At 36.3% G+C, this 26,398-nt stretch overlaps 1 protein-coding gene across 1 annotated transcript in view; it reads right to left on the reverse strand.

The window, feature by feature from the left end:
- Positions 1 to 2,775: 2,775 nt before the first annotated feature.
- LOC140159650 (ATP-binding cassette sub-family C member 9-like) overlaps positions 2,776 to 26,398 on the reverse strand; it is a 28,024-nt gene continuing 4,401 nt past the window's right edge. Inside the window, exons 4-24 of the mRNA XM_072183145.1 lie at positions 23,720 to 23,798; positions 22,785 to 22,890; positions 21,498 to 21,605; positions 20,917 to 21,082; positions 19,298 to 19,432; positions 18,422 to 18,626; positions 15,816 to 16,048; positions 14,155 to 14,321; positions 13,452 to 13,521; positions 12,886 to 13,043; positions 12,327 to 12,419; positions 12,097 to 12,199; positions 11,487 to 11,600; positions 11,043 to 11,154; positions 6,933 to 7,060; positions 6,453 to 6,531; positions 5,047 to 5,155; positions 4,313 to 4,416; positions 3,872 to 4,005; positions 3,516 to 3,578; positions 2,776 to 3,247 (exon numbers count right to left, since the gene is read on the reverse strand). Of these exons, the coding sequence (XP_072039246.1) occupies positions 3,110 to 3,247; positions 3,516 to 3,578; positions 3,872 to 4,005; positions 4,313 to 4,416; positions 5,047 to 5,155; positions 6,453 to 6,531; positions 6,933 to 7,060; positions 11,043 to 11,154; positions 11,487 to 11,600; positions 12,097 to 12,199; positions 12,327 to 12,419; positions 12,886 to 13,043; positions 13,452 to 13,521; positions 14,155 to 14,321; positions 15,816 to 16,048; positions 18,422 to 18,626; positions 19,298 to 19,432; positions 20,917 to 21,082; positions 21,498 to 21,605; positions 22,785 to 22,890; positions 23,720 to 23,798 (2,604 nt within the window). The 3' untranslated portion in view covers positions 2,776 to 3,109. The remainder of the gene's footprint in view (positions 3,248 to 3,515; positions 3,579 to 3,871; positions 4,006 to 4,312; positions 4,417 to 5,046; positions 5,156 to 6,452; positions 6,532 to 6,932; positions 7,061 to 11,042; positions 11,155 to 11,486; positions 11,601 to 12,096; positions 12,200 to 12,326; positions 12,420 to 12,885; positions 13,044 to 13,451; positions 13,522 to 14,154; positions 14,322 to 15,815; positions 16,049 to 18,421; positions 18,627 to 19,297; positions 19,433 to 20,916; positions 21,083 to 21,497; positions 21,606 to 22,784; positions 22,891 to 23,719; positions 23,799 to 26,398) is intronic.

The following is a 26,398-nucleotide window of genomic DNA, read 5'->3' on the forward strand; positions in this document are numbered from 1 at the left end:
GTACTTTGGTGTTTTAGGAAGGATATGTAAAGGACAGATAACACCAAACAATATGAAGAAATTATTTCCAAACCGTGTTAAGTCTGCAAACCACAATGTTTCTCATTTTCAAGAACGCTGGTTAACAATAAGCACGTATTGTCTCATTTCGTAAACAAAGACCACACACAATTGTTCTCTAGCTCATTGCTCCATTGTACGTGTAAAGCAGACACATATGTTGTGTGTATTTAACCAGAGAAGATATGATTTAATCAGTTGAGCTGTTTTCAATGAGTGTTATCTTGGTTTAATAGCTTTTAATGGGGTTTAAGTCCTGCAAAGGTCGAGTTGAATTCTACTGTAGACATGACTGCATCATGCCGTAAAAATATGACACGTGTTTAATAGTCCTGGCCCTGTCCTACAGACCCGTATACATTTTTCAAAGAGGAAAGTTTGAAAGTTGATTCGAGTAGGGTATGCATAGGTCTAAATTCCAAACCCGGGCAAACTCTGTATATAGCCATTTTTCAAAATGGCCGCCAAAATGTACTTATGAACCAGGTAAAATGACAATAACTCTGAAACTACTTGACCTAGAGGGGTGATTGAGGTGTATGTATATCCCCACTAAATCAAGGCTGTCTGATTGAATGAAGGGGGTTTCATGGATGTCTGAGGTCCAGGACACCTGGAATCTAAGATGGCCGCCCGTAGCAACCATAATCATCATATTAGCCAGATGATATGACAATAATTCGGAATCTGCCTGACCTACAAGGGTCTTTGAGGTGTCTATCCCCACTAAATTAAGACTGGCTGAGTGAATGAAGGGGTTTTCATGGATGTCTGAGGTCCCGGACACCTGAAATCCAAGATGGCCGCCCATAGCAACCATAAATCATCATATTAGCCAGGTGAAATGACAATAATTCGGAATCTGCTTGACCTATAAGGGTCATTGAGGTGTATATCCCCACTAAATCAAGGCTGGCTGAGTGAATGAAGGGGGATTTCATGGATGTTTGAGGTCTAGGACACCTGAAATCCAAGATGGCCGCCCGTAGCAACCATAATCATCATATTAGCCTGATGAAATGACAATAATTTGGAATCTGCTTGACTTACAAGGGTCATTGAGGTCTATATCCCTACTAAATCAAGACTGTCTAATTGAATGAAGAGGGTGTCGTGGTTGTCTGATGTCTAGGACACCCACAATCTAAGATGGCCGCCCACAGTAACCATATAATATTCACATTAACCAGGTGAAATGACAATATCTCGGTAACTATTTAATCTATAGAAGAGCAATTAAGGTGTGTAACTTCGCTAAATCACACCAAATCCAGATGGCAGTCATAGCAACCACTATAAACCAAATGAAATGTCATCAATTAGAACCAATGTACCTATGCAAATCAAGGCTAGTTTCCATAGTTATCTGAGGTCTTGGACACCTAAAATACAAGATGGCTACCCATAGCAACCACATGCATATTTCCAGTTATAACTCTTGCAAATGACTTGACTCGGGGTATAGGTGCATGAAATGTTGCCCACTTAACCAATGTTATGCGTTATTGATTGTTAATTTTGTTTGTTAATGTTACAAGGTGAGTAGAGATTGACAGACATGACAGAGAAAAAGGAAGAAAGTACATATGAGATCGATGGACTTACTCTCCTTATTCCCATGCCTGCTCATGCTCCTCCAGAAATCACAGTCACTTCAGAGTGGTGAAAGTGGTAGGAAACGTGTACGAGCAGTGACGAGAGGTGGCTAAACTCAAAGATGATGATGTTCACAAAAAGCTTAAGGTTCTTAGACCTGATTATACATTCAAGTACAATAACATGATTGCATGTTATAAAAGGTATATACAAATACACGAAACGTCCACATACCACCAGAGGAACATCAGGTAGATGAGGGTCCTTAAGCCCACCTCACGCGCAGCACTGTCGTTCCCCGTCCAGGGCCTAGTAGCCAAACCAAACCTATTTATATTAACTGTGTGATATGTTGCTCTGATAGGGTACGAATAAAAGAAACAAGGGTGCGAGAAAAAAATCGAATTTGTAATAGAGGAAGTGTCTATGCGTCTCGGAGAATTTCCCCACACGACTTAACAACATTCATGTCTCTCATTTTGGCAGCAATTTCTAATACGCTAATATCTGATGAAAAACACATTTCATGTTCATTGACACGGTGACTAGGACAGAACCTTATCTTGTCACCATAGTGGTCCACAAGAAATTTCTTAACATCTCTAGTGTATATCTGTACGATATCATGCTTTCCTAAATGCAACATGAAATCTCTTTATTTCAGAAATGGTAAACCCATACCCATCTTTAATAAGTGGATCTAAGTGAGACAAAGCTTCCACGAACGAATTTCGTTTAGAGTTAGGTTGGGAATTTTGACCTGCATCATTTTCTTTCTGATTTGATAAAGTAACATATTGTTTAAAACATTTATTATGACAATAAATGTCAGCAGTATTGTACATCTTCAGGAGTAGCCAGGTCTGCGCATCTGACAAAGACGTCATCTTTCCTAGATTTCATTGCTTCTAAAAACTTCAATGCAATATTTCTATTACAAATTCGAAAATTTTCCCGCACCCTTGTTTCTTTTACCCGTACCCTATCAGAGCAACATATCGCACAGTATATATAAATAGCTTTGGTTTGGCTACTAGTCCCTGGACGGGGAACGGCGGTGCTGCGCGTGACTGGCATATGAGGTGGGCTTAAGGACCTTCATCTATACCTGCGGTTCCTCTGGTGGTATGTGGACGTTTCGTGTATTTGTATATACCTTTTATAACATGCAATCATGTTATGGTACTTGAATGTATAATCAGGTCCAAGAACCTTAAGCTTTTTGTGAACATCATCATCTTTGAGTTCAGCTACCTCTCGTCACTGCTCGTACACGTTTCCTACCCGTTTCACCACTCTGAAGTGACTGTGATTTCTTGCTCTTCTTTTGACAAATGATACATACTCTAAATTCGAAAAGTGTTTATTCGATTGTGCAGAAGGTGTTATCTGATTATCATTAGCCTATAGCCTTCTTGACTTGTATATGCAAATAGGGAGTTAAGTTTGCAAGTCACTGATTGGCTTGAACAAGAGATGCAAATATCGTGGATTGGTTTGCGAGCAAGTTTGCCGGTGTGTCATGTTCAACTATTTCACCTTCACTTAAAACAACCACGCTATCAGACTTCAAGATGGTAGAAACACGATGCTGAAAAAAAATCAGCATGAAATCAATTAAACATTAGTTCATTAAATATCTTCCTAGGAAAGTGTTGCCGGTTTATTAAGAGTAGTGGCCTTTATCTGTTGATACACCACTACACAGAACCATTAAATGAAATATACTATATACTAAATACTAAATACTAAATATACTATTTGGAGAGCGCCCTCGCGCTCCCCTTGCGCTCGGCGCAAGCTAAGTGTAGAGCTACAGACTGTGACTAAATACAACTATTTTTGAAGCTTGTACTTACTGCTATAGTAATGACAGTTTTGTCAACAAAATGAGACTTGACCAGTTCTTGAAGTATCAATTCCTGCAACGTATAAAATAAGCTTATTATTTGAAGAAGTAAAAAAGATAATACGATGTACTGGTGTCATTCCGGTTTATTTTTCTTAATATTGTTTTCTGTGATTTAGCTTTCCCAACTTTATACTTTTTTTTCATACGATTCATTTTTAAAAGTTTCTCCAGGTTTTCCGAAATGCCCAGTAAGGTTTAGTTGGTGCTTATTGAGGGAAGGCAAAATAGCAAATTACTTAAGGCCTAAAATTACTGGGGTTAATAACATGAATAAAGAGAAACAAGTGGTGCGGATATGCTTACCGTGTCATAGTCAATAGAAGCCGTAGCCTCGTCCATTATCAGGATACGCGAGTTACGTAAAAACGCTCTCACAAAACAGAACAATTGACGCTGACCTACACTAAAATTCTCCCCGCCTTCTGAGACTTCGTAATCTGGCATTTATTTGACGAGAAAAAAATGTCATGACATCACAACCATCATTAACATCATCATCATCATCATCATCATCATCATCATCATCATCATCATCATCATCATCACCATCATCAACATCATCATCATCATCATTATTATCATCATCATCATTATCAATACCAACAACAACAACAAAAACAGCATCATCCTTATCTTTCATCATCATTTATCGCAATAGATAAGTGTTTATCAATTATTACAGTTACATAAAAAAATACGCAAGAAAATGTGCAATAGATGTATTGTTGTGTTGGTTCTACTTACCGAGACCCTCGTCTAATTCTGTTACCACTCCTTTAAGTTGCGCCATTTCTAATGCGTCCCATAATTCTGTGTCCGATTTGACACCTTCCGGGTCAATATTGTCCCTGAGATTGAGAAATTGAAAATAATAATGTATACATAAAATAAAATCGCTCCACAACTTTTCTCATTGGCTGCGTTCAGTCGCAAATGAAGAAATCCGACTTAAAAGCATAGCAAATGATTATGCAAACTGTTAGTAATGAACTTGGTACTTTACTTCTGGGTATGAATTTAAGGATATGCTTAATGTAGTTCCGATACTGTTTTAGTTCCGATGAGGATCATCTTCACTTTTTAAAAGTTTTTAAAAAAAGGACATATAATTTTGGTCAAAACCCTCAAAATTTACAACCACTTGAAAGCTTATGTGCTATAATTTTAATGTTAATTCAACGTACATAAAACGTGTTTCATTTACAAATCACGCGGCTTATTTGTTCAGCATTACAGTATACCTTAAATTGTATACAATATAATTATCTGCTGTGAATTTAAGTTTATGCTTAAATTCCAATGCTGTAGTTCCCATGAGAATGGCCTTCACTTGCAAGTTCTTAAAAGGGTCAAATACTTTTGGTATGAAATTACAACCAATTGAAAGCTTATACGCTATAATTTCAATTTTAATTCAACGTACATAACACGTGTTTCATTTTCAAATCACGCGGCCTATTTGCTCAGCATTACGGTACCTTATAGTCCCCGTGAAAAGAATCGGTTCCTGGGCAATGATGGAGAGACGTCTACGTAGAGTTCTGAGAGGCAACTCAGCAATATCTTCTCCATCTATCACAATGCGTCCTATAATTATGTAAATATGGATACCATATTATCTTAATATTATTATGAATTTTTTTTTTTATGTCTGTTTGTGGTACGAATTATGTTGGATATAGTTATTTTATACACGATAGGCAAAAACATACTTGTTCCAATATGCATAGTTTGGATACAGTAGATAAAACAGTTTTAAATTAAAACATTGGGGGAATGAATAGTACTGAAATACCTGAAACTCTTCTTTCTGGACTACTGAACCATAATACACAGACTATGAAGGGGCCTAATTTTCAATTAAAAACGTCATATACTTTATTTTATTTGGTACCAATGTATAGCTATGGATATCTTTTATCCAGTGATACCAAGATAAGTACAAACATTCCCTACATAATGTCACTATGACGTCATAATGTGAGGGCGCCCATGCAAATTTGGGAAATTCCGGCTATGTACAAAATTATAGGCAAAATTGACTTTAGGCTAAAAATTCTACAAAAATACGATTTTGCCCAAATTTTCAACTCAATATAAACTGAAATGACTATTTCACCTAACTAACAAGTAAAAAGTTAGTAGCCCTTGGAATAATTTTACAAGAGTGAAATGAAAATCATTGATTTTACTGAAGAAAGCAATGGTGGACCTCACCAACCCCCTCTATGGTCATCTTTTACAGCCGGTACTACCCCCGGGTCAGGTGCGGGGGTAAACATTTTATCACTAAAATGAGCGAAAAGGATGGATCTACGATTAGCTTAGGTCGTTTGGGCGTAAATACGTGCCTTTTTTTTGACGAATAAAATTCTTAGGGGGACACCCCCCCCCCTTCGTAGTTCTAGGGTTAAGTATAATAATAATAATAATAATAATAATAATAATAATAATAATAATAATAATAATAATAATAATAAAGTATGAAGTATTATTATGAGGCCTTGATGTTTTTTGTTGATACTTTTTACTTTCCCTCATTCTTCAGGCCCTGCCCTCTAAGTATTATTTGCCGTAGCGTATTAAAGATACTTCCAAATCTGTGAAACAATTACATGATTTAATGTGGCATTTTAGTTATGAAAAAGTATATACAGGCCTATAACATAATCATTCGTGGTTCCTTTTATAAAAAGTATATACAGGTCTAACATAATCATTCGTGGTTCCTTTTATAAAAAGTATATACAGGCCTAACATAATCATTCGTGGTTCCTTTTTCCTCGAAAAACCCAACTTTCTTTATAACAGCTATGAGAAAGTACTTTTAGTTTGTTAAACATATTTTATTTGGAGTTCCCTTTCCCTTCCTGATTCTTAATACCTTTGTAGGTGTCAATCATTCGCAGTAAGGCCAATGTAAGAGATGACTTGCCGCTACCGGTGCGTCCACATACTCCAATCTAGAATGACCAAAACAGAAATCATGTTTTGTGACCTTTTTGATATTTTTGAATTCATGGAGCTTTTAAAGAAAGAAAAAGATGGAAAAGAGTTTTATTGAGTTTCCAATTTTAAAGCATTTTATATAATTTTGAACTGAACTGAAATGAATAAATACATTAATAGTTAATTAATTAAAGAAACAAAGAAACAAAAAATTGGAGAAAGAAAAGGGAAAGAATGAGAAAGTGAAGTAAAGAAAGAAAGTGAAAGTGAAAGTGAAAGTGAAAGTGAAAGTGAAAGAAAGAAATACGAAAGTGAAAGAAAGAAAAAAGAAAGAGCGAAAGAAGGAAAAAAGAAGAGAGAGAGAGAGAATAAAAAACTGCAATTCACTCTAAATGATTTAATGTAACTCACATACCTTTTCTCCGGGTTTAATGTTCAAATTAACCGATTTCAAAATGCACGGTAAACTGGCCGCGTATCGCGCATGAATATCTTCTATCTTAATCTCTCCTTTTTGAGGCCAGGAAAGGGGCGGTTCTTTACCTGCAAAGAAGAAACCAACTCACAATATAGTTGAAATATCATTAGGAATATCCTCAGTGGCGGAACCAGGGGTGGAGGGGACAGACATTTTTCAGGGATAAAATGGGAACGGCAAAGAGTGTCCTTCAAATGATTAAAATGGGACAAAAAATTACAAATTGGGACAACAATTTGGCTTCAGCACCTTCACACCAAAATCCTGACTACGCTACTGAATATCCCCAATATCGAGGACGAAATTGTCTTATTTTAATACTGTATCGTTTCTTCGTTCTATTGGGCCAAATTGGGCTAATTACAAATATTAAGCTTAAGGGGGTACTACACCCCTGTGGTAAATTTGTGACAATTTTTGCATTTTTCTCAAAAAATAATAACACACTGGTAACAAAAGTTATGTTTATTATTGGGGCAAGGAATCCAATTACTACACTGACATTTCAGTGACTCAAGACAAGCGGTTCAGTATATATGATAGAAAATTAGGTACATCCTTGCGGTACCTGATTTTTTATCATAAATAGCAAACCGCTTGTCTTGGGTCACTGAAATTCCAGTGTAGTAATTGGATTCCTTGCCCCTTTAATATGCATAACTTTAATTACCAGTGTGTCATTAGTTTTTTAGAAAAATGCAAAAATAGACACAAATTTATTGAGGGGTGTAGTACCTCCTTAAGAAAGAACTTCCACCATTGTTAGCAAGGATTATGGAGCATGCTATTTATAATCGATTGTGCAAATGAAGTCAGTCGCTGAGCAAATGATGCTAGATTTGTATCAAGATTGAGTGTCGTATAGCGTTTCAGTCTATATTTGAATTAAATTCATACTGATCAATAGCAATAGGCGATCGAAATTTGCGCTGACATGGGTCAAACGTAAGGCGAAAGAAATGTAATAATATTAATTTGTTTTATTGGGAAGTGTAGTGATATATTCGTACCTTCTTTTATTTCATTTGGTTGTTCTGTGTAGTGCTGTATTCTTGCCTTCTTTCGTTTCATTTGTTAGTGCTGTGTAGAGGTGTATTCTCACCTTGTTTTGTTTCATTTGGTAGTTCTGTGTAGTGGTGTATTCTTATCTTATTTTATTTCATTTGGTAGTTCTGTGTAGTGGTGTATTCTTACCTTCTTTTGTTTCATTTGTTAGTGCTGTGTAGAGGTGTATTCTCACCTTGTTTTGTTTCATTTGGTAGTTCTGTGTAGTGGTGTATTCTTACCTTCTTTTTATTTCATTTGGTAGTTCTGTGTAGTGGTGTATTCTTACCTTCTTTTATTTCATTTGGTAGTTCTGTGTAGTGGTGTATTCTTACCTTCTTTTGTTTCATTTGGTAGTTCTGTGTAGTGGTGTATTCTTACCTTCTTTTTATTTCATTTGGTAGTTCTGTGTAGTGCTGTATTCTTGCCTTCTTTCGTTTCATTTGTTAGTGCTGTGTAGAGGTGTATTCTCACCTTGTTTTGTTTCATTTGGTAGTTCTGTGTAGTGGTGTATTCTTATCTTAGTTTATTTCATTTGGTAGTTCTGTGTAGTGGTGTATTCTTACCTTCTTTTGTTTCATTTGTTAGTGCTGTGTAGAGGTGTATTCTCACCTTGTTTTGTTTCATTTGGTAGTTCTGTGTAGTGGTGTATTCTTACCTTCTTTTTATTTCATTTGGTAGTTCTGTGTAGTGGTGTATTCTTACCTTCTTTTATTTCATTTGGTAGTTCTGTGTAGTGGTGTATTCTTACCTTCTTTTGTTTCATTTGGTAGTTCTGTGTAGTGGTGTATTCTTACCTTCTTTTATTTCATTTGGTAGTTCTGTGTAGTGGTGTATTCTTACCTTCTTTTATTTCATTTGGTAGTTCTGTGTAGTGGTATATTCTTACCTTCTTTTGTTTCATTTGGTAGTTCTGTGTAGTGGTGTATTCTTACCTTCTTTTATTTCATTTGGTAGTTCTGTGTAGTGGTGTATTCTTACCTTCTTTTGTTTCATTTGGTAGTTCTGTGTAGTGGTGTATTCTTACCTTCTTTTATTTCATTTGCTAGTTCTGTGTAGTGGCGTATTCTTACCTTCTTTTGTTTCATTTGGTAGTTCTGTGTAGTGGTGTATTCTTACCTTCTTTTGTTTCATTTGGTAGTTCTGTGTAGTGGTGTATTCTTACCTTCTTTTATTTCATTTGGTAGTTCTGTGTAGTGGTGTATTCTTACCTTCTTTTATTTCATTTGGTAGTTCTGTGTAGTGGTATATTCTTACCTTCTTTTGTTTCATTTGGTAGTTATGTGTAGTGGTGTATTCTTACCTTCTTTTGTGTCATTTGGTAGTTCTGTTCAATGATGTATTCTCACATTATTTTATTTCATTTGGTAGTTCTGTGTAGTGGTGTATTCTTACCTTCTTTTTTATTTCATTTGGTAGTTCTGTGTAGTGGTGTATTCTTACCTTCTTTTGTTTCATTTGGTAGTTCTGTGTAGTGGTGTATTCTTACCTTCTTTTATTTCATTTGCTAGTTCTGTGTAGTGGCGTATTCTTACCTTCTTTTGTTTCATTTGGTAGTTCTGTGTAGTGGTGTATTCTTACCTTCTTTTGTTTCATTTGGTAGTTCTGTGTAGTGGTGTATTCTTACCTTCTTTTATTTCATTTGGTAGTTCTGTGTAGTGGTGTATTCTTACCTTCTTTTATTTCATTTGGTAGTTCTGTGTAGTGGTATATTCTTACCTTCTTTTGTTTCATTTGGTAGTTATGTGTAGTGGTGTATTCTTACCTTCTTTTGTGTCATTTGGTAGTTCTGTTCAATGATGTATTCTCACATTATTTTATTTCATTTAGTAGTTCTGTGTAGTGGTGCAATCTTATCTTATTTTGTTTCATTTGGTAGTTCTGTGTAGAGGTGTATTCTTACCTTCTTTTATTTCATTTGGTAGTTCTGTGTAGTGCTGTATTCTTGCCTTCTTTCGTTTTATTTGGTAGTTCTGTGTAGTGGTGTAATCTTATCTTATTTTGTTTCATTTGGTAGTTCTGTGTAGTGGTGTATTCTTACCTTCTTTTATTTCATTTGGTAGTTCTGTGTAGTGCTGTATTCTTACCTTCTTTTATTTCATTTGGTTGTTCTGTGTAGTGCTGTATTCTTGCCTTCTTTCGTTTTATTTGGTAGTTCTGTGTAGTGGTGTATTCTTACCTTATTTTATTTCATTTGGTAGTTCTGTGTAGTGGTGTATTCTTACCTTATTTTATTCATTTGGTAGTTCTGTGTAGTGGTGTATTCTCACCTTGTTTTGTTTCATTTGGTAGTTCTGTGTAGTGGTGTATTCTTACCTTCTTTTATTTCATTTGGTAGTTCTGTGTAGTGGTGTATTCTTAACTTCTTTTATTTCATTTGGTAGTTCTGTGTAGTGGTGTATTCTTACCTTCTTTTATTTCATTTGGTAGTTCTGTGTAGTGGTGTATTCTTACCTTATTTTATTCATTTGGTATTCTGTGTAGTGGTGTATTCTCACCTTCTTTTATTTCATTTGGTAGTTCTGTGTAGTGGTGTATTCTTACCTTATTTTATTTCATTTGGTAGTTATGTGTAGTGGTGTATTCTTACCTTATTTTATTTCATTTGGTAGTTCTGTGTAGTGGTGTATTCTTACCTTATTTTATTCATTTGGTAGTTCTGTGTAGTGGTGTATTCTCACCTTGTTTTGTTTCATTTGGTTGTTCTGTGTAGTGCTGTATTCTTGCCTTCTTTCGTTTTATTTGGTAGTTCTGTGTAGTGGTGTATTCTTACCTTCTTTTATTTCATTTGGTAGTTCTGTGTAGTGGTATATTCTTACCTTCTTTTGTTTCATTTGGTAGTTATGTGTAGTGGTGTATTCTTACCTTCTTTTGTGTCATTTGGTAGTTCTGTTCAATGATGTATTCTCACCTTATTTTATTTCATTTTGTAGTTCTGTTCAATGATGTATTCTCACCTTATTTTGTTTCATTTGGTAGTTCTTTGTAGTGGTGTATTCTTACCTTCTTTGGTTTCATTTGGCAATTCTGTATAGTGGTGTATTCTTTCGACTGCATTCATTTGAATCTCAATCTCAGCTGAGAATTTCACTAGTTCCCGTAGGAGATATGGAACCTGCGAGAAAATAATTGTTGGGTTGCATGTGAGATATACCATCTGCATGACTTAAATGTGTGAAGTGACACTGCGACAAATTTGTGAAGAATATATAGGCAAATTAAAGATATAAAGTGATCAGAAGAATTAAAGATGTGAAGAGGAAAACGAGCTAAAGCAGTGAAGTGATATTAAAGACAAATTAAGTTAAGAGAAGCAGAATTATGCGATAAGACGAACTAAAGATATGAAGTGATAAAACAAGATGGGAAATGATGTCACGAACTATAGTGATAAGACAAACTAAAGATGTATAGAATAGTAGGATACAATGTACTTAACAGTATTACCGAAAATGCAAATGCCAGAACCAATCCTACATAGCTGGAACTCAGTTCTGATCTCTCAGCTAAGATAACTGCCGTAAAACTTGCCATTATCTTGATCAAGATAGCTAGAAATGTCTAAAACAAAATATGGATTTGCAAGAATGAATTTGTCAGAAAACAACGTGGTAGATATTACGTCCTTATTCTATCATATGGACGAATACCACATAAAGTAAAACACCTACATCCAATTTTAAAACTGAAATAGCAAAAAGAACCCCATTTTAGTAATGCAAATTTGTCTAGCTCCACCAACACCAAGCTCCAACAAAAGGCAGACGAGGAGGATTAGGATAATTGGTCAGTCGATTTGAGAAAGTGCTATGAAGTAGCACAAAACGTCATTGTAGGTATATTTAACATCAGTTTATCCACTATTCACTTGGATTTGTTTACAAGAAAGTTCTACAAACGATATCTATTGACAATCCTGTCGAACCCTTTAAATATCGACACATTTTTGATACATTATGAGGCTGATAATCCCCCTACCACTGGGAAGAAATGCTGCTGCTACCATTGCTTATAAGAAGAATATTAAATAATTTGCCCTTCCGGTTTTATTTCTTACCAACATGGTTCCAACCCATCCATTACATGCTGATAGATGAAGATATGCCGTGTTGTTGGTATCAATGCGCTTCAGAAGCTCGACGAATAATCGATTCTGCGCTCTAGAATTGAAATATAGTTATAGCATTACCTTTAAGGATTTAATTCATCTTTTTTGAAGATAATTCAAATTAAATTACGTTGTACCGTGGTATATTGTTACAGCAAAATGCAAACTTAAATTCTTACTTGTATGCTCTTATGGTGGGTAAACCGCCCAATGTTTCGGAAAAATGCGCGAATACAGGTGACTTTGTTATACTGTCGAGTCGTCTCAATTCCCTTTAGATATGCATAAGGGGGTAATGAAATTATCGTTCAATGTTATTGCATCGTGGTAACAATTATTAAAGTTATATTATTTGTAGCTTTATCCTTACCAATTGTTTATTATTATTATTATTATTATTATTATTATTATTATTATTATTATTATTATTATTATTATTCAAATGAATTATTCCAATAAATGAAAGATAAAACGGGACACCTAAAATTCTGTCACGAATATCAATAAAGAAACAAACAATTTGCCACGGACCAAAGTGTGAGATTTGCGCTTTGTTCATACTTACAAATTCCGTTTATTGTTTATTGTTTGAGATTGACACGATTGACTTGGGATGGGAGCAACTCACATGGGTACAAGCTATGAAATGTAAGATCGGGAGGACTGACTTGGAGCAACTGACACGGGTACAAGCTACGTGAAATACAATGTCATGGGTACAAGCAACGTGATGCATACCTTGACGATGCAATGAAGTATCTTTCTACAAAGACAAACCCAATAATTACTGGCACTATTTCCAACAAGAAGATCGGTTGGACTATCACTATAGCAATCAAACCTAATAATAGACCAACCACAAAGTACAGCACACTTATAAGGGTCACTAACAACTTCTGCAATAGAAAATAGAAATAGATAATAGAAAACCATGCAGCTTTAATTAATAATGAGTAGTATTGTTTTAGTAGTGCAATAAAGTAACGTTAGGATTATTAATTTTGGTGGTCGTTTGTATAGTTATTATAACCACCAACTTATTATGTAATTTTCCTATGATTGAATGTGATGGTGCGAGAGTATTTTTCCGCATTCTCTATTGGATTGGAATATACAGCATTGTTAACGCATGATGATGTACTGCAACGGATAGAATAACCAGTGTACCATATTGAGTGAAGATACCTATACTAGGTGAGTACAGAGTGTAAGTCAACCCAGGTAAGCTTCTACTTAACCATATAAACAAGGATAACGTATCAGTATAAAATAAGCTCTTTTACTTTCTAGGAAATATATCTTACAAAGTCTACAATTTGGGTATCACTTGATAATCTATTGAGTATGCGTCCTCCTGGTGTAGTGTCAAAAAATCTGAAAAGATAAAACCATAATGATTTATGATGACTGTCGACCGTCAGCGGTATTAACTATTACTTTTTAAATGTTACAGCAGCGTAAGTCTAACATTGTTTTGTTTACTTAGGCTAAAAACGTTAGTTGTTTTCGCGCGTCCATTTCAGCTGAAAGGGCAAATTCATTTTTATTTCCTTTTTTTTTTAATAATTATTTTTTTGCAGTAAAATCATTATGAGACATATTTATGTCCTTATCACCATCATTGTCATAATCATCGTCGTCGTCGTCGTCGTCATCATCATCATCATCATCATCATCATCATCATCATCATCATCATCATCATCATCATCATCATCATCATCATCATCATCATCATCATCATCATCATCATCATCATCACCATCACCATCATCTGACATCTGACATCTGACCTTTCTTCTTCCTATTTTTGCCCTATTCTGCTTCTGCTACTTCCTTTCTTCCTCTGCTTCTTCATCATCAGAATCACCATCATCATATTCTTCTTCTTCACCTTCCGTAACCCTCTTTAATCTACTATTTCTGAGTGTCGTAGTCAGCTAAACAGAACATAGAATGTATAGCCTATTGACAGACAAAACGATTCAACACAAAATTCCGAACTTCACCGTAAAGGGGATCCAAAGATATTCCTGATCATATCAAAGTGTATGTTCCGAGCTGCCATATACATTGCATAAACACCACAGAAAACAAACATGGCCGTGGTAACTACAGTCGCTAAGGTCAACCATCCATAACCGGCAATATAATATCGATTGTCAACTTCCCTTGTCTGGTGAGAAATAACAATGTAATTCTGAGATGGATCATTTTGTATCATTTTGTTTTTACCGGTGTTTTATCATACAGTCAGCTGTACAGTAATAGTAAACAAAGTTGCAATTCTGGTTGCAACAGACAGATCTGCATGAGAGGCTCTCTCCGCATGGATTTATTATCATGTGTCCATTGTCCCACAAAAACCAAGAATCTCAAAATGTCAATCAAGTAAAAACATCTTGACAATTATTGTCTGTCCGATGTAACGACTGGCTTCCAGAAACTACCAGAGAAACTAAATGAAGGACTTTTGTTCACAACACATAAAGTTGATCACCTCAAATTTTCGATTGTTAAGACTACAACCTTCTTCAGCGGAAAGATACAGTTCGTTGAACTGGATCGTTGACTCTTAAAAAGTTGAGAAAAAGAGGAAAAAATTAAATTGAACCACACGGGGACTCGAATCCACAAAAACAAGAATAATAGGAGATTCATAGTCCAATACCCTCACCACTCGACCACGAATTAACTTGATCTCAAAGCGGCTATATAATTATAATTTGATGCAGTTAGGTGATTACAATCGCGTCCGCATAATGGCTCTTAGAATAAACACGCATGTCGGCTCTAAAATTTTGGACGACTTGATGGCGTAAAACCTCGTTTTTTGCAAAACTAGCTTCAATTTCGAGTGTAAATAAAATGGAATAGCAGAAATTTTAGAAATAATGTAGGTACTTTTTTTAATTAACGTGCCGTAATTAAGATATCGTCAATTCAACAAACCAGTTTTTTCTCATACACGTTTCTTCAAAATGCTCCCCCAAAAAAAAAAAAAAAAACAACGAGCTTCTAAAATTGAATCAGTACTATATTTGGTTCTGATAAATGGTGACATTATTTAGCGCAATACAAAAACGGAGAAAGCAGTCACTCGGCGTAGTTTTATACGGGGAACACATTTGAAAAAAAAAAACATGGAACGCGTTAATGGCCTCGTTTACATGGTGCGTAAAAAGGATATAAACGAAGGATTCAAACCGATTCTAAAAAATTGTATAAACACACAAAAATAATGTAAAGCTACATCCAACGCACCAACATTTCTCTCACCATGCTCACTGCGATATCTACCGTCCGAGTTGCTGAGAAAACTTGATTTTAGAGAACAACTTTATACGGTTTTTATACGTTTCTTTGTCTAACCTTAATACGCGGCTTTCGGCTTAACCACTAACAGGATATGTTAGCACATCTATGCCAATAACAAAGGTGCCAAAATCTGAATTTTGATTATTTTTACGATCTGTCGGGTGAGCATATCACTGAATGGGCCTTTAACTTCTATGTATGCCGTTGTGTTCGTGGAAAAGTCACCATATTTATTCAGCCTAATTGGCTTAACCAAAATACCCTGCCCAGATTTGCGATATCTTGTAATATACCCATGTTGGATTTGCTAAAAATAAAGTGATAACATTTACCAACGTGGTAATTAACTTACCAAGTTTGTCGTAATGTTCGCGGAGAAGTCACCGGCTTCGGCCCAATTGGCTAACCAAAATATCCTGCTCAGACTTACGATCTCTTGTATCACTCGTAAACATAAGACAAGTGTGATAATACGCCAGCCCATAGACATCAGAAAGTATTTATACACTCGGTAGGATACTGCGCCCTTTTCCCGTTCCTCTGCTTTTATTAGCTGCCCAGTAGAAAGTTCTTGATTTTGATTTCCTGCGATAGTAAATTAAATTTCGAAAAACTTATTTAAGAGACCGTCCATAATTTATATAATATATGGAAAGCAACATCTTGCTACAGAATCATGTACATTAAGCGTGTGGATCGGATTCCAAATGAAACAATCTACAATCTGACCAACGTCACCCTACTCAAACTCAAATTTCTTGGCCATATACGACGAGCCTGTGAAAAACATGCCCTTTATATTCCACCACAAGGGAAAGGGAAACCTGGACGGTCGCGCACACTGTACTAACAGTATGTCCAGCACCTCCTGGGGATACTGAAGGGATGCTGCAGCCAATCAAAATTGTTTCGCTAGCCCAAGATCGCAACAATGGGAGAAAGCTTGTAGTCGCCTGCTCCGCAGCCGACTGATGACGATGATCCTCTATGTTTCTCCAAAATCCTAGTTTCTTTTCTCTCTCCCTTCTGTAGCCCATCTGGGAAGGCTTTAGCGTTTATCCAATCCATCTAGTTGAACATGTAATTAGTTGAACACATAATTATAATATCAACTACCAACACATGTTTAGAATCGAGCGAGATACCCCACCTTGTATTTTCCTCGGAATAAACCACATGGGAGGCTGTGCTTCAGTGTACAGAATGACCAGCATATGGAAGCATCCTATATTTGAAGAGCTTTGTTGCAAAACCCCTTACATCCACTTTTGACTTTTTGAGAAAAACAGCTTTTTGTTCACGGAGTGAACATTTCCCCCACTTGAACCCATATCTCATATACACAGTTTATCCCATACATACACTGTGTCTTGAATAGCTATTGAAGCCCATCAACCATGTGGTTAAGAGGCTAGGAAATAATTTCTAATGTCTCATACCCAGGTTTGTATCCCTTTATCTAATCCTGCCCCACATGACAAGGACTTTTTAGCACATCTTATCTTGTATTGAGACAATGGCAGCCAGGACTATTTTTTTGCCATTTTTCTAAGAATGTTTACTGTTGGATTGAGCCATCACATGATTATAATATGCTTTACTGATTGGTGGGTAAGGTCAATGCTATTGTTTATTTTGTGATAAGGCTGAGCACATTACTGCATATATGAAAAATACACTGCTATTTTGATACAGGCGATTTACTCAATTACTTCCACCTGACGAAATTTAGATCCTGTTATCTACCCAGTAATGTTTGCTTATCTTAATAGGAACCCTATAATAATTATGAGGCCAAGGTTATTATCTGCATGGTACATTAATTGGATTTCAATAGGCCTATGATAGTGATTTGAAAGTTTGTATTTCTTGAGTTTCTTGCTGGATGGAGAGTTACTAGTATATAAGTCAGACTCAGGATGTAGGTATCATTATGCCTCAAATCACTAATTTATTGTAAAATCAACTGGTGCAGAGTAGGTTAGATATGAAAATGGAAAGTTAGAACAAAGTACTATACACCTGATCCGTGAACTGTGTCTTTTTGAAAGACTCTTCTTGTTTTAATTGTGCAAGTATTACCGGTTCGATTTGATTCAATTTGGGTTTGGATAAAGTGTTGATGAATAGGTTTGGTACAATTTTCAAGCCTTCCTATTTATTTTATTATATCTTTTATATCGCGCCTTTTGTGGATGTAAGGGCTTTTGCAACAAATAAATTTACACCTTTTCTAGAAACCACCTTTGCAATCATATTTGAGCCTTATTTGTTTGCACTACTTTATGTAACTTGACTAATGCTTTCAAAATCAAAAAGAAAAATTGAAATATCTCATTTACTTTTTTAATTATGAATTTTTAATTAAATTCGGGAAAATGGCATTTTTAGAGTATTTTAGAAGCTACACCTTTTCTTAATTAAAATTATTTTTTCAAAAATAGTGACCCAAAAACAGTTCCCTTTGGTTTTAATAGGTAAAGAACATTCCATGCTACTAGAATACATAAAAAAATTAAAACAAAACAATTCTATATTCATTTTATGTTCAAATTTCTGGAAATTCCCTAAGATTTCGCAAACGGGAAATATACGATATCTCCGGAAGGGAAGGTAGTATGAAGGTCAAACAACCACCACAATATGTATTTTTACCCACACTATAATATCATGCCAATAACTAAATTTCAGCCAGAAGTGGATGCAAGAGCTTTTGAAACAGAGCTCTTCATTTATTGTCATGTGACGCTGCCATTATTGGATGTTTAAGTTCATAAACACATTAGGCATGGTGATAGACAGTATCAACATTTGCCAACATGCTAATTCCTAATTTTGATGATATTCTAAAAAAATGTGTTTGTCTTGAAAATACCATTTCTATCCTAGATGCGGCTATGACTTCCACACATAATCATGATAATAATAAGAAAATTAATTACAATAAAAAAATCTTACCTTCTTTATCACCATCTCCTACTAGATCCGTTTGCCCAACTTGCTTCATCAGCGCGTTTCGTTCCTCCTTATTATCACTTTCTGGTCCCGACATCTCTGATTCAACGGTGGGCATCTTCCAGTTTGCAAATAGATTTGGATCCGAGGCACAGATGTCTTCGAAGGTACCATTGTGAATAATTGTCCCATTCTCCATCACTAGAATCTGTCAAGTCATTGTGTTTTCAGCGAGCAGTTAGAGGAAGTACTAAAATGAAAAGCTACAATCCTAATATATTTGTTGCAATACACCAAGTAGAAACATGAGAAATAGGATTCTAGTTGTCTAGTAGTATGATCATGTGTCGATTGTCCCATATGTTTGGGGCATGTGTGTTCTAGCGGTTGAGCACAGTCCTCATGATCGTGAGATTGTGGGTTCGAGCCCCGAAGTGGCCATGCGTGGTGTGCCCTTGAGTAGGGTGCTTCACCTCAATTACTCCTCTCTATCCAGGTATATAAATGGGCACCGGCTGGGAAGGTAAGAGACTCGTTGTGGATGGAGGAGGTGTAGTATTACAAGGATGAGTCTGGTCTAATCGCCAAAGAAAGAGAAATGGGCACTCTGTTCACTGTTTATATACAGGTTCGTCTCCTTTACCTTTACTTTTTTATGTTTAAACACACCCATACTACTGAAGCAAAATTCCAGCACTTATTTGTATCAACTTTATAAATAGGCATACCCTTAAACGTGTTTGTTTAAAAGCTGAACACTAAAAACCTAACTTTCGAGCACAACGCTAGAGTTGGTTCAGTAACTATAACTTTGAACATAGACTACGTAAATCACCTTCTACAATTATTGACCAAGAATGATGTCCTGATGTTACTTACATCATCGGCATATTGTAAGAACTGTAAATGATGAGTGACTAGCACAACGGTCTTGTTGTTTCTAATCAGACCCATGATGCCTTCCTTGAATAAATGACTTCCAACGTGTATATCTAGGGCTGATAACGGGTCATCCTAATAGAGAAAAAACAAGGTTTCATTATTTCAGGCTATAACGAAATAGATAAATACCTGTATGAGACTGCATTACCTTATTGTTTACAGCCTGTGCACCTGTTTATGCGTTTGTTACGGACACGTTGGTGTGTGGGGTTGGTGGATGGGTGCATGGGGTCTGGATAGGGGTCTGGATAGGGGTGGGTGGGTGTCAGTGGCGTAGCCAGTGAGGGTGTAATGGGGGCCGGTGCGGAGCGGTGTCCCCCGGTTCCGAATCATGACTATGCCACTGTGTGTGTAGGGCTCGTATATCTGAGGTCACGTGGAAGACTCGACTTTGGAAGTGAAGGGGAGTGTGTGGACAGCCGTTCAAAGCTTACGGTATTTCGATGAGTGATTTGACGCCAGAAAGGGTCATTGTGTGAGAAATGAGCAGCTCCTAAAGAAGTAAAATTTTGAAGAAAAAAAAAAAAAACAGTTGGGGAAAATTACAGAATTTTGCTCAATCTAGATTTTTTTTTCAAGGGATTATTCAGTGAGAGTCATTCAGAGAGAGCTTATTAATCTGGTCCGAACTATTTTAATAAGGGGGTGATTTGATGACTGTAAGCAAAAGCGGGTCATTGGGTGAGAGGGAGTTGAAAAATGGGGGTCACTGTAACCGCACATGCCCGTCACCAACCCAGTTTCAGGGAGTGCCCCTGGTCTGACACCTGGTCTGAGGGATTGAGCAAATATTTTAAATTACATTTGCTTTGTATAAGGTTGTTTCACCTGTTGCAGCGTTAGAACAAATTTTGAATGTAAACCCAGTTTCATTATAAATTGACCCCTGACCCCATTGTTTCAGTGGCGTTCAGGTTTGTCTCTCTTTGTCTATCTGTCTGTCGTTTTTTGTGTGTCTGTTTGTCTATTGAAATAGCAAAGTACCGCTCTATCCTTCTATTGATGTTAGTGTCAACGATGACAGAAATAGTCAAAACTGTGTCAACGATGACAGAAATAGTCAAAATATCACAGTTCCAGGAGCAGAGGAGAAAGAAATTATGATCCAATGGTTTCCTGGTGGTTTGCTAAAACACTCTCAATGTATTAGAGCTAATAGCAACGCATTTGGCCAGATTCCCGAAGCAAAATTTGCAGGGATGATTTACGGGACGTCTATCGATGATGACGACCTCTGACCTACGTTAGTATTAAATTGATGTTAGCATTAAATGAAATAAGGATATATTTATAATGTAGTCTGGTAGTAGACCCGGGAGTAGTAGGCCTGTCAGTTGTGTTTTTCTCGATGGAGAATCTATATAACTTGCTGAATCATACATACATACATATACAATTTATACCGCGCATAATCTAATCATCAAAGGTCTAAGCGCCTTTACAAACTACAGCCAAGGCTGGAATAGAAACAAACAAAAAATACATAAGGAATAATTACAAATTACATTTACATAAAAAGATGTGTTTTTAACAGTATATTTAATTGTATAACTTACCAGAAGGACAATATCTTTGTCCGAATACATAGCCCTAGCCACACTGACTCTTTGTTTTTGTCCCCCACTTAGATTGATGCCTTTCTCCCCAATCTCTGTCAAATCTCCAGCTGGGAGGATATCGATGTCGGGTTGAAGTGCGCATGCGGCAATAACTTGCGTGTACCTAGAAGAAGAAGCAAGTTTGTTTGTGTGTTTGCTTGTTTATTTTTACAAGGCATTGTCAATATACATTTAGAGGACAAAAAAGCCAGGGACACAAAGACATCCAACCTGCAACACTGCGATCAAAACGTTGACAATACCAAGACAGCCTAGCACATGTATATAAAGCTTATTTCAAATGAGGTCCTTATCAACTAATTGGCCTGTTAGTTCGGGTTAGGCTGCGGATTGTTGTAGGTTTCCTACGACTAGTCTCGTGGCCTGTAATGTACTGCATTTTAAGTGCAAACATTCTTCGTTAAACCGATGTAAGACCAGATGTTTTGCAGCTTCTGAACTTATCGAGATTTTTGTTATAATTATAAATACTGAGACGACTGTGTTAACAATTGTAGTAACAATACAACTTCCCTAACCTTGTTTCTTCATAGGGCTTCCCAAATAAGATATTGTCTTTCAGAGATGCATTGACGATCCAAGCTGTTTGTGCAGAATAAGCAACTCCATTATATTTGCCATGTTTGCTGCATTGTGAAATAACAAAAATCAATCAATGATTCGTTATGAATTCTGCACACAGCTGAATCCGTATTCGGCTTTTGGTAAATTCGTGTTACGCATGAATTATTTTGAATTAGGGATTAACGCTTTAGCTCTAGAGGGCAGCATATTTTTTTTTTTTCGTCGACCGTACTGCGATGCACTGTTAGCTAACCCTATATACCGCCCTCTTTCACGCTGAACACCGTTGGAAAATTGATATGCTGCCATCTATAGCTAAAATCGTCCGATCCCTTGTTGGCTAATTCAAATAATTCATGAATTTATCAAAAAGACGAATCCTATTTCGGCCGTCTGCCGAATTCATAACGATATGATAAAGGGAAATTTATATATGACACGTAATAGTCAATCCTGATTTTAAACCAAAGTAATATGGTTAAGTGTCGATTGCTCCCATACAGAGTTAGCTAGAGCCCCCGAAGGGGGCACTCAACTTTGGAGGTGACGCGTATGTAGGGCTGTTAAGACCCCCTTTTTCAGCATCGCTGTCACCCAAAGACCCCATATTTTTTACGAACACATGCTCGCTCCGCGCTCTGTCACCCGAAGACCCCCCTATTTTTCCATTTGATCTGTCACCCAAAGACCCTTACAAGTTCAATTTGAACAGCAACTTTCATTTATCACTGATTTTGTTACTTATTTTGAAAAAATAAAGAAATTTGAAGCCATTTAGAACTAGAAATTCGATTTTCGAGGTTTTGTGGCGCTGTTTTGGTTCTCACCCAAAGATTCCATTTAAAAAAAAGGTCATGTTCTCACCCAATGACCCCATATTTTTTACATTTTGCTCTCACCGAATGCCAAAAATCATGCTCTCACCCAATGACCCCATATTTTTACATGTTGCTCTCACCGAATGCCCCTTAGTGCGAAAGCGCCAGCCCTACACCTATATCCATTTCAAATTGAAGTGCCCTTCGGGGCTAGAGCATGGTTTCCGAATTTGACAGATTTCATCGAAATTGATTTGCGCAGAATGGCCATAGAAGGAAAGATTTAGTATTCATCGTTTATTTTGATAAAGATCTGAAGTTTTTATCTATTGTGATACGGTCAGCAATGGTCAACATTATATCAAACTATAATTACAAGATTACAAAAAGAATCCTCACATTGCTAATTTATTAATTACAAACCTTTTAACGTCGATTTTTCCATTTAAAGACATCATTTCTCCAATGATAGCTGATAACAGAGACGACTTACCACTCCCCACTGCACCAACAATCATGATCAATGACCCTACAAAATAAATATACAACTACTAGCAGTATCAACATCCAAAATTTATTTTTTAAATTTCTTTATTTAAAATGCTACACGGAAGTTAAGGACTCTTTTGTATTCAAAGAATTATATGGGGTAAGCATTTGAATACATGAATACAAAAGCCACCCACGTCCATGGGAAGTGATTTTGAGAGAAAAACCTGTGTATCATTTTAATTCCTTCAGTTAGATTTACCTGGTCAATATAGTAAGTTTTACGTGCAAATGAGTGGATTAACCTGTATTAGGTATGTCGATTAGCATTTCAGGGACTTCGTGGGGTTCATTTTAAATTTTGGACTTGGGTGGTTTTTTGAATCATATACAAAGACAACAATTTTAGAATGAGATTACCACTAGTAAGATAATACAAAATAAAGCACACAGGTATGTATAATGTTGATAAGCATTCTGCCATGTAATATAAACCACACACTTTCCTTTATTAAACCCATTTTTTCCAAAAGTCACTCTCTAGCAATGAATGTGTTACAAGTGGACTTTTATACATACTGGATTTGAATCAATGTGTTACAAGACTCAAATCATGGAATTGGGTGATTCTTTCATACATGCTATTTTTCACATGCTCAATAGACACAAAGGATGAATTTGAGTTGTTCTTTCATACATATGACATTGACAGGCCTATGTATAGCAACAATTTCCCATGCTTAACTCAATTTGGCCAACGTATGGACTTGGGTGGCTTTTGTATTCATATATTCATTTCATTGGTTAAAGTTTCATAAACGTTTAAAGTTCGCTAATATAACAATGATAGACAAAGATGTGTGACTTACCAGCTTTAATATCGATGTCTATGTTTTGTATTATAGGATGAGTACTCTTGCTATCCCAAGTGAAGTTTCCTGTACAAATCTTTAATGACAATGAATGATAATGTTGTTAGCATGTTTAGCCTATCGCGACTAATCTCCTTCAAAATGCCTGGAGTATACCGTAACATATATTCTGAGTTATTTACTAAACCACGCAAAGCACTCTATTTTATGTTTAAAGATGAAATTGTTAAATGGCTGTCAATAAACCAAAGTCCATTTAGCTTTCTCGAAACAGAAGCGTCCGCGTGTGATACGCGCGCAATCAAAGACGGTGCATCTGTAGCTCGTAATGCAGCGCGAAGTGACTGAGCCCTAGATACACCGCCTTATTGATACCGCCTATGATCGCGAGTGTATCAGACGTGGACGCTACTATTTCCAGGACAGATGGACTATTTATAAGGAAGGCTATGACGTTGACGTAACTCGCCCATACGCATACGACCCTGAACCAACAACTCTTAGACAGCCGTGTTTTAAGCCTAGAACTACTGAGCCATATTTTGTAACACGAACTACGAAGAGGGGTGTTGTTGCGACTCCCCCCCCCCCCCTTCAATTGTCAATTATATACAGTTATATTTGACACTAATATATAGCTATGGGTCTCTTCTATCCAGTTACACCAAAATAAGTACAAACATTCCCCACGTAATGTCCCTATGACGTCATAATGTGAGGGCGCCCATGCAATTTTGGGAAATTCTGGCTATGTACTAAATTATAGGCAAAATTGATTTTCGGCTAAAACATTATTCACCTAAACAAGTAAAAAGTCCGTAGCTCTTGAAATAATTTTACCAGAGCGAAATGAAAATCATTGGGGCCTCACCAACCCACCCCTCTATGGTCATCTTTGATTGCCGGTGACCCCCAGATAAGGTACTGGGGTAAAAATTTTATCACCAAAATGAGGGCAAAGATCTACGATTATCTACGATTAGCTTAGGATGTTTGGGCGTAACATACTGCAGTTACTGTCCGTTTTCCTATACACAATATACAGTGCTCTCACCATTGACGCGTGACCTCTACAAATGATGTATGTTGGAAGAATGGGCACTTGCCTAGTTAACATCACTGTGTGAAAAATAACCAGCCAATATTTAACTTATTCTCCAAACTTCTAGCAAATATATTTCTCTAACATGACCTAAAATTACAGCTAGGTTAGATGTTCAGAAATAGTCGCACTTTTAGAATACTATGGGATACCCGCGCTTCGCGCGGGTCCCCGCTAGATGAGTAAATGGGAGCGATCACTAAAACAGGAAGAATTACTGCAAAGGTAGAATCATTGAAAGGTAAATTTTATTTTTCTAAACCTGTCCCTTCTTGCATTTCCATTTTCTTTTCAGTTTCTTTTGCACGGGCCTAGTTTGTTTCCATTAAAACAAAATGCTCTTTAGCTTGTGATTTTCCGTTTCCATGTTATTTATCTATCTATGCCTAACCCCATTCCCATTATTTTCTAAATCTATCCTTTCTTATACGTTTCCCTTTATAGCTTCATTTATATTAGCTGCTTAGCTTGTGATTTCCCGTTTCCTTCAGTTGTTATTTATTTTTCTTATTTTTCCTGATTAGTTTCTAATTTTAACTTCTTTTTTCCCTTAATTTTCCGGATTAGTTTCTTTCTTTCCCTCTTTAGTTTGCTCCCATTTCATTTAACCATAACCCGTATAATAGGCCTACCCGTACCTTTTTTTTCATCTTCTTTTTTTTTTTTAAATTCATTTAGCTCCTTTCTTTCTCTTCAGTTTCTTTTGCATAGGTCTATTTTGTTCCCATGCTGCTTAGCTTGTGATTTCCGTTTCCATGTTATTCATTTATTGAGCCCCGTTCCCATGCATTATTTTATAAATCTACCATTTCTTACATTTCTCCTTTTAGTTTTGGTTTTTTCTACATTTTATTCCCTTTTTCATATTTCCTGCTAGGCTTGTGATTTCCCGTTTGAATTTTATCTATTTAATTCTGTTCTCATTATTTTAGTTTTTTTTACATGAGTTAGTTAGTTAGTTAGTTAGTTAGTTAGTTAGTTAGTTAGTTAGTTAGTTAGTTAGTTAGTTAGTTAGTTAGTTAGTTAGTTAGTTAGTTAGTTAGTTAGTTAGTTAGTTAGTTAGTTAGTTAGTTAGTTAGTTAGTTAGTTAGTTAGTTAGTTAGTTAGTTAGTTAGTTTAGTTAGTTAGTAAGTTAGTAAGTTAGTCTTTCATTTTTAGCTTCTTCTTGGTCTTGACCGTTTTCAACCAAATAAAGTGCAATGCGTTCCCCGTATATTCCTCAATCTCCCGTATGAATTTGGCTGTAAAACTATTCATAGGCCTAGAATAAATAATAAAATTCACGCGACGTAGCCTTAATCTCTTGGCTGCCAACTTCGGTGCAGTGGCGGAAAATGGGGTGCGTAGCTCTGCGTAGGGGCGAAAAGCTCGTAAGATCATTCTTAAAGTACGCGATGTTGTGCATCTAGATAGCCTGAATCATTTCTTGGCCACCTCGCAATTGGCAGAAAACAGGGCAATGTTGCTCTGCGTATGGTTTTTTAATGAAAATATTATTACTCGGTTCACACTGTCCTCCTTATTACCCACAATGCCACTGCATGCGATTTTGCATAGCAACACGACAGTTTTTT

This window comes from Amphiura filiformis, chromosome 8, assembly GCF_039555335.1.
Source record: "Amphiura filiformis chromosome 8, Afil_fr2py, whole genome shotgun sequence".
NCBI classification, from domain to species: Eukaryota; Metazoa; Echinodermata; class Ophiuroidea; order Amphilepidida; family Amphiuridae; genus Amphiura; species Amphiura filiformis.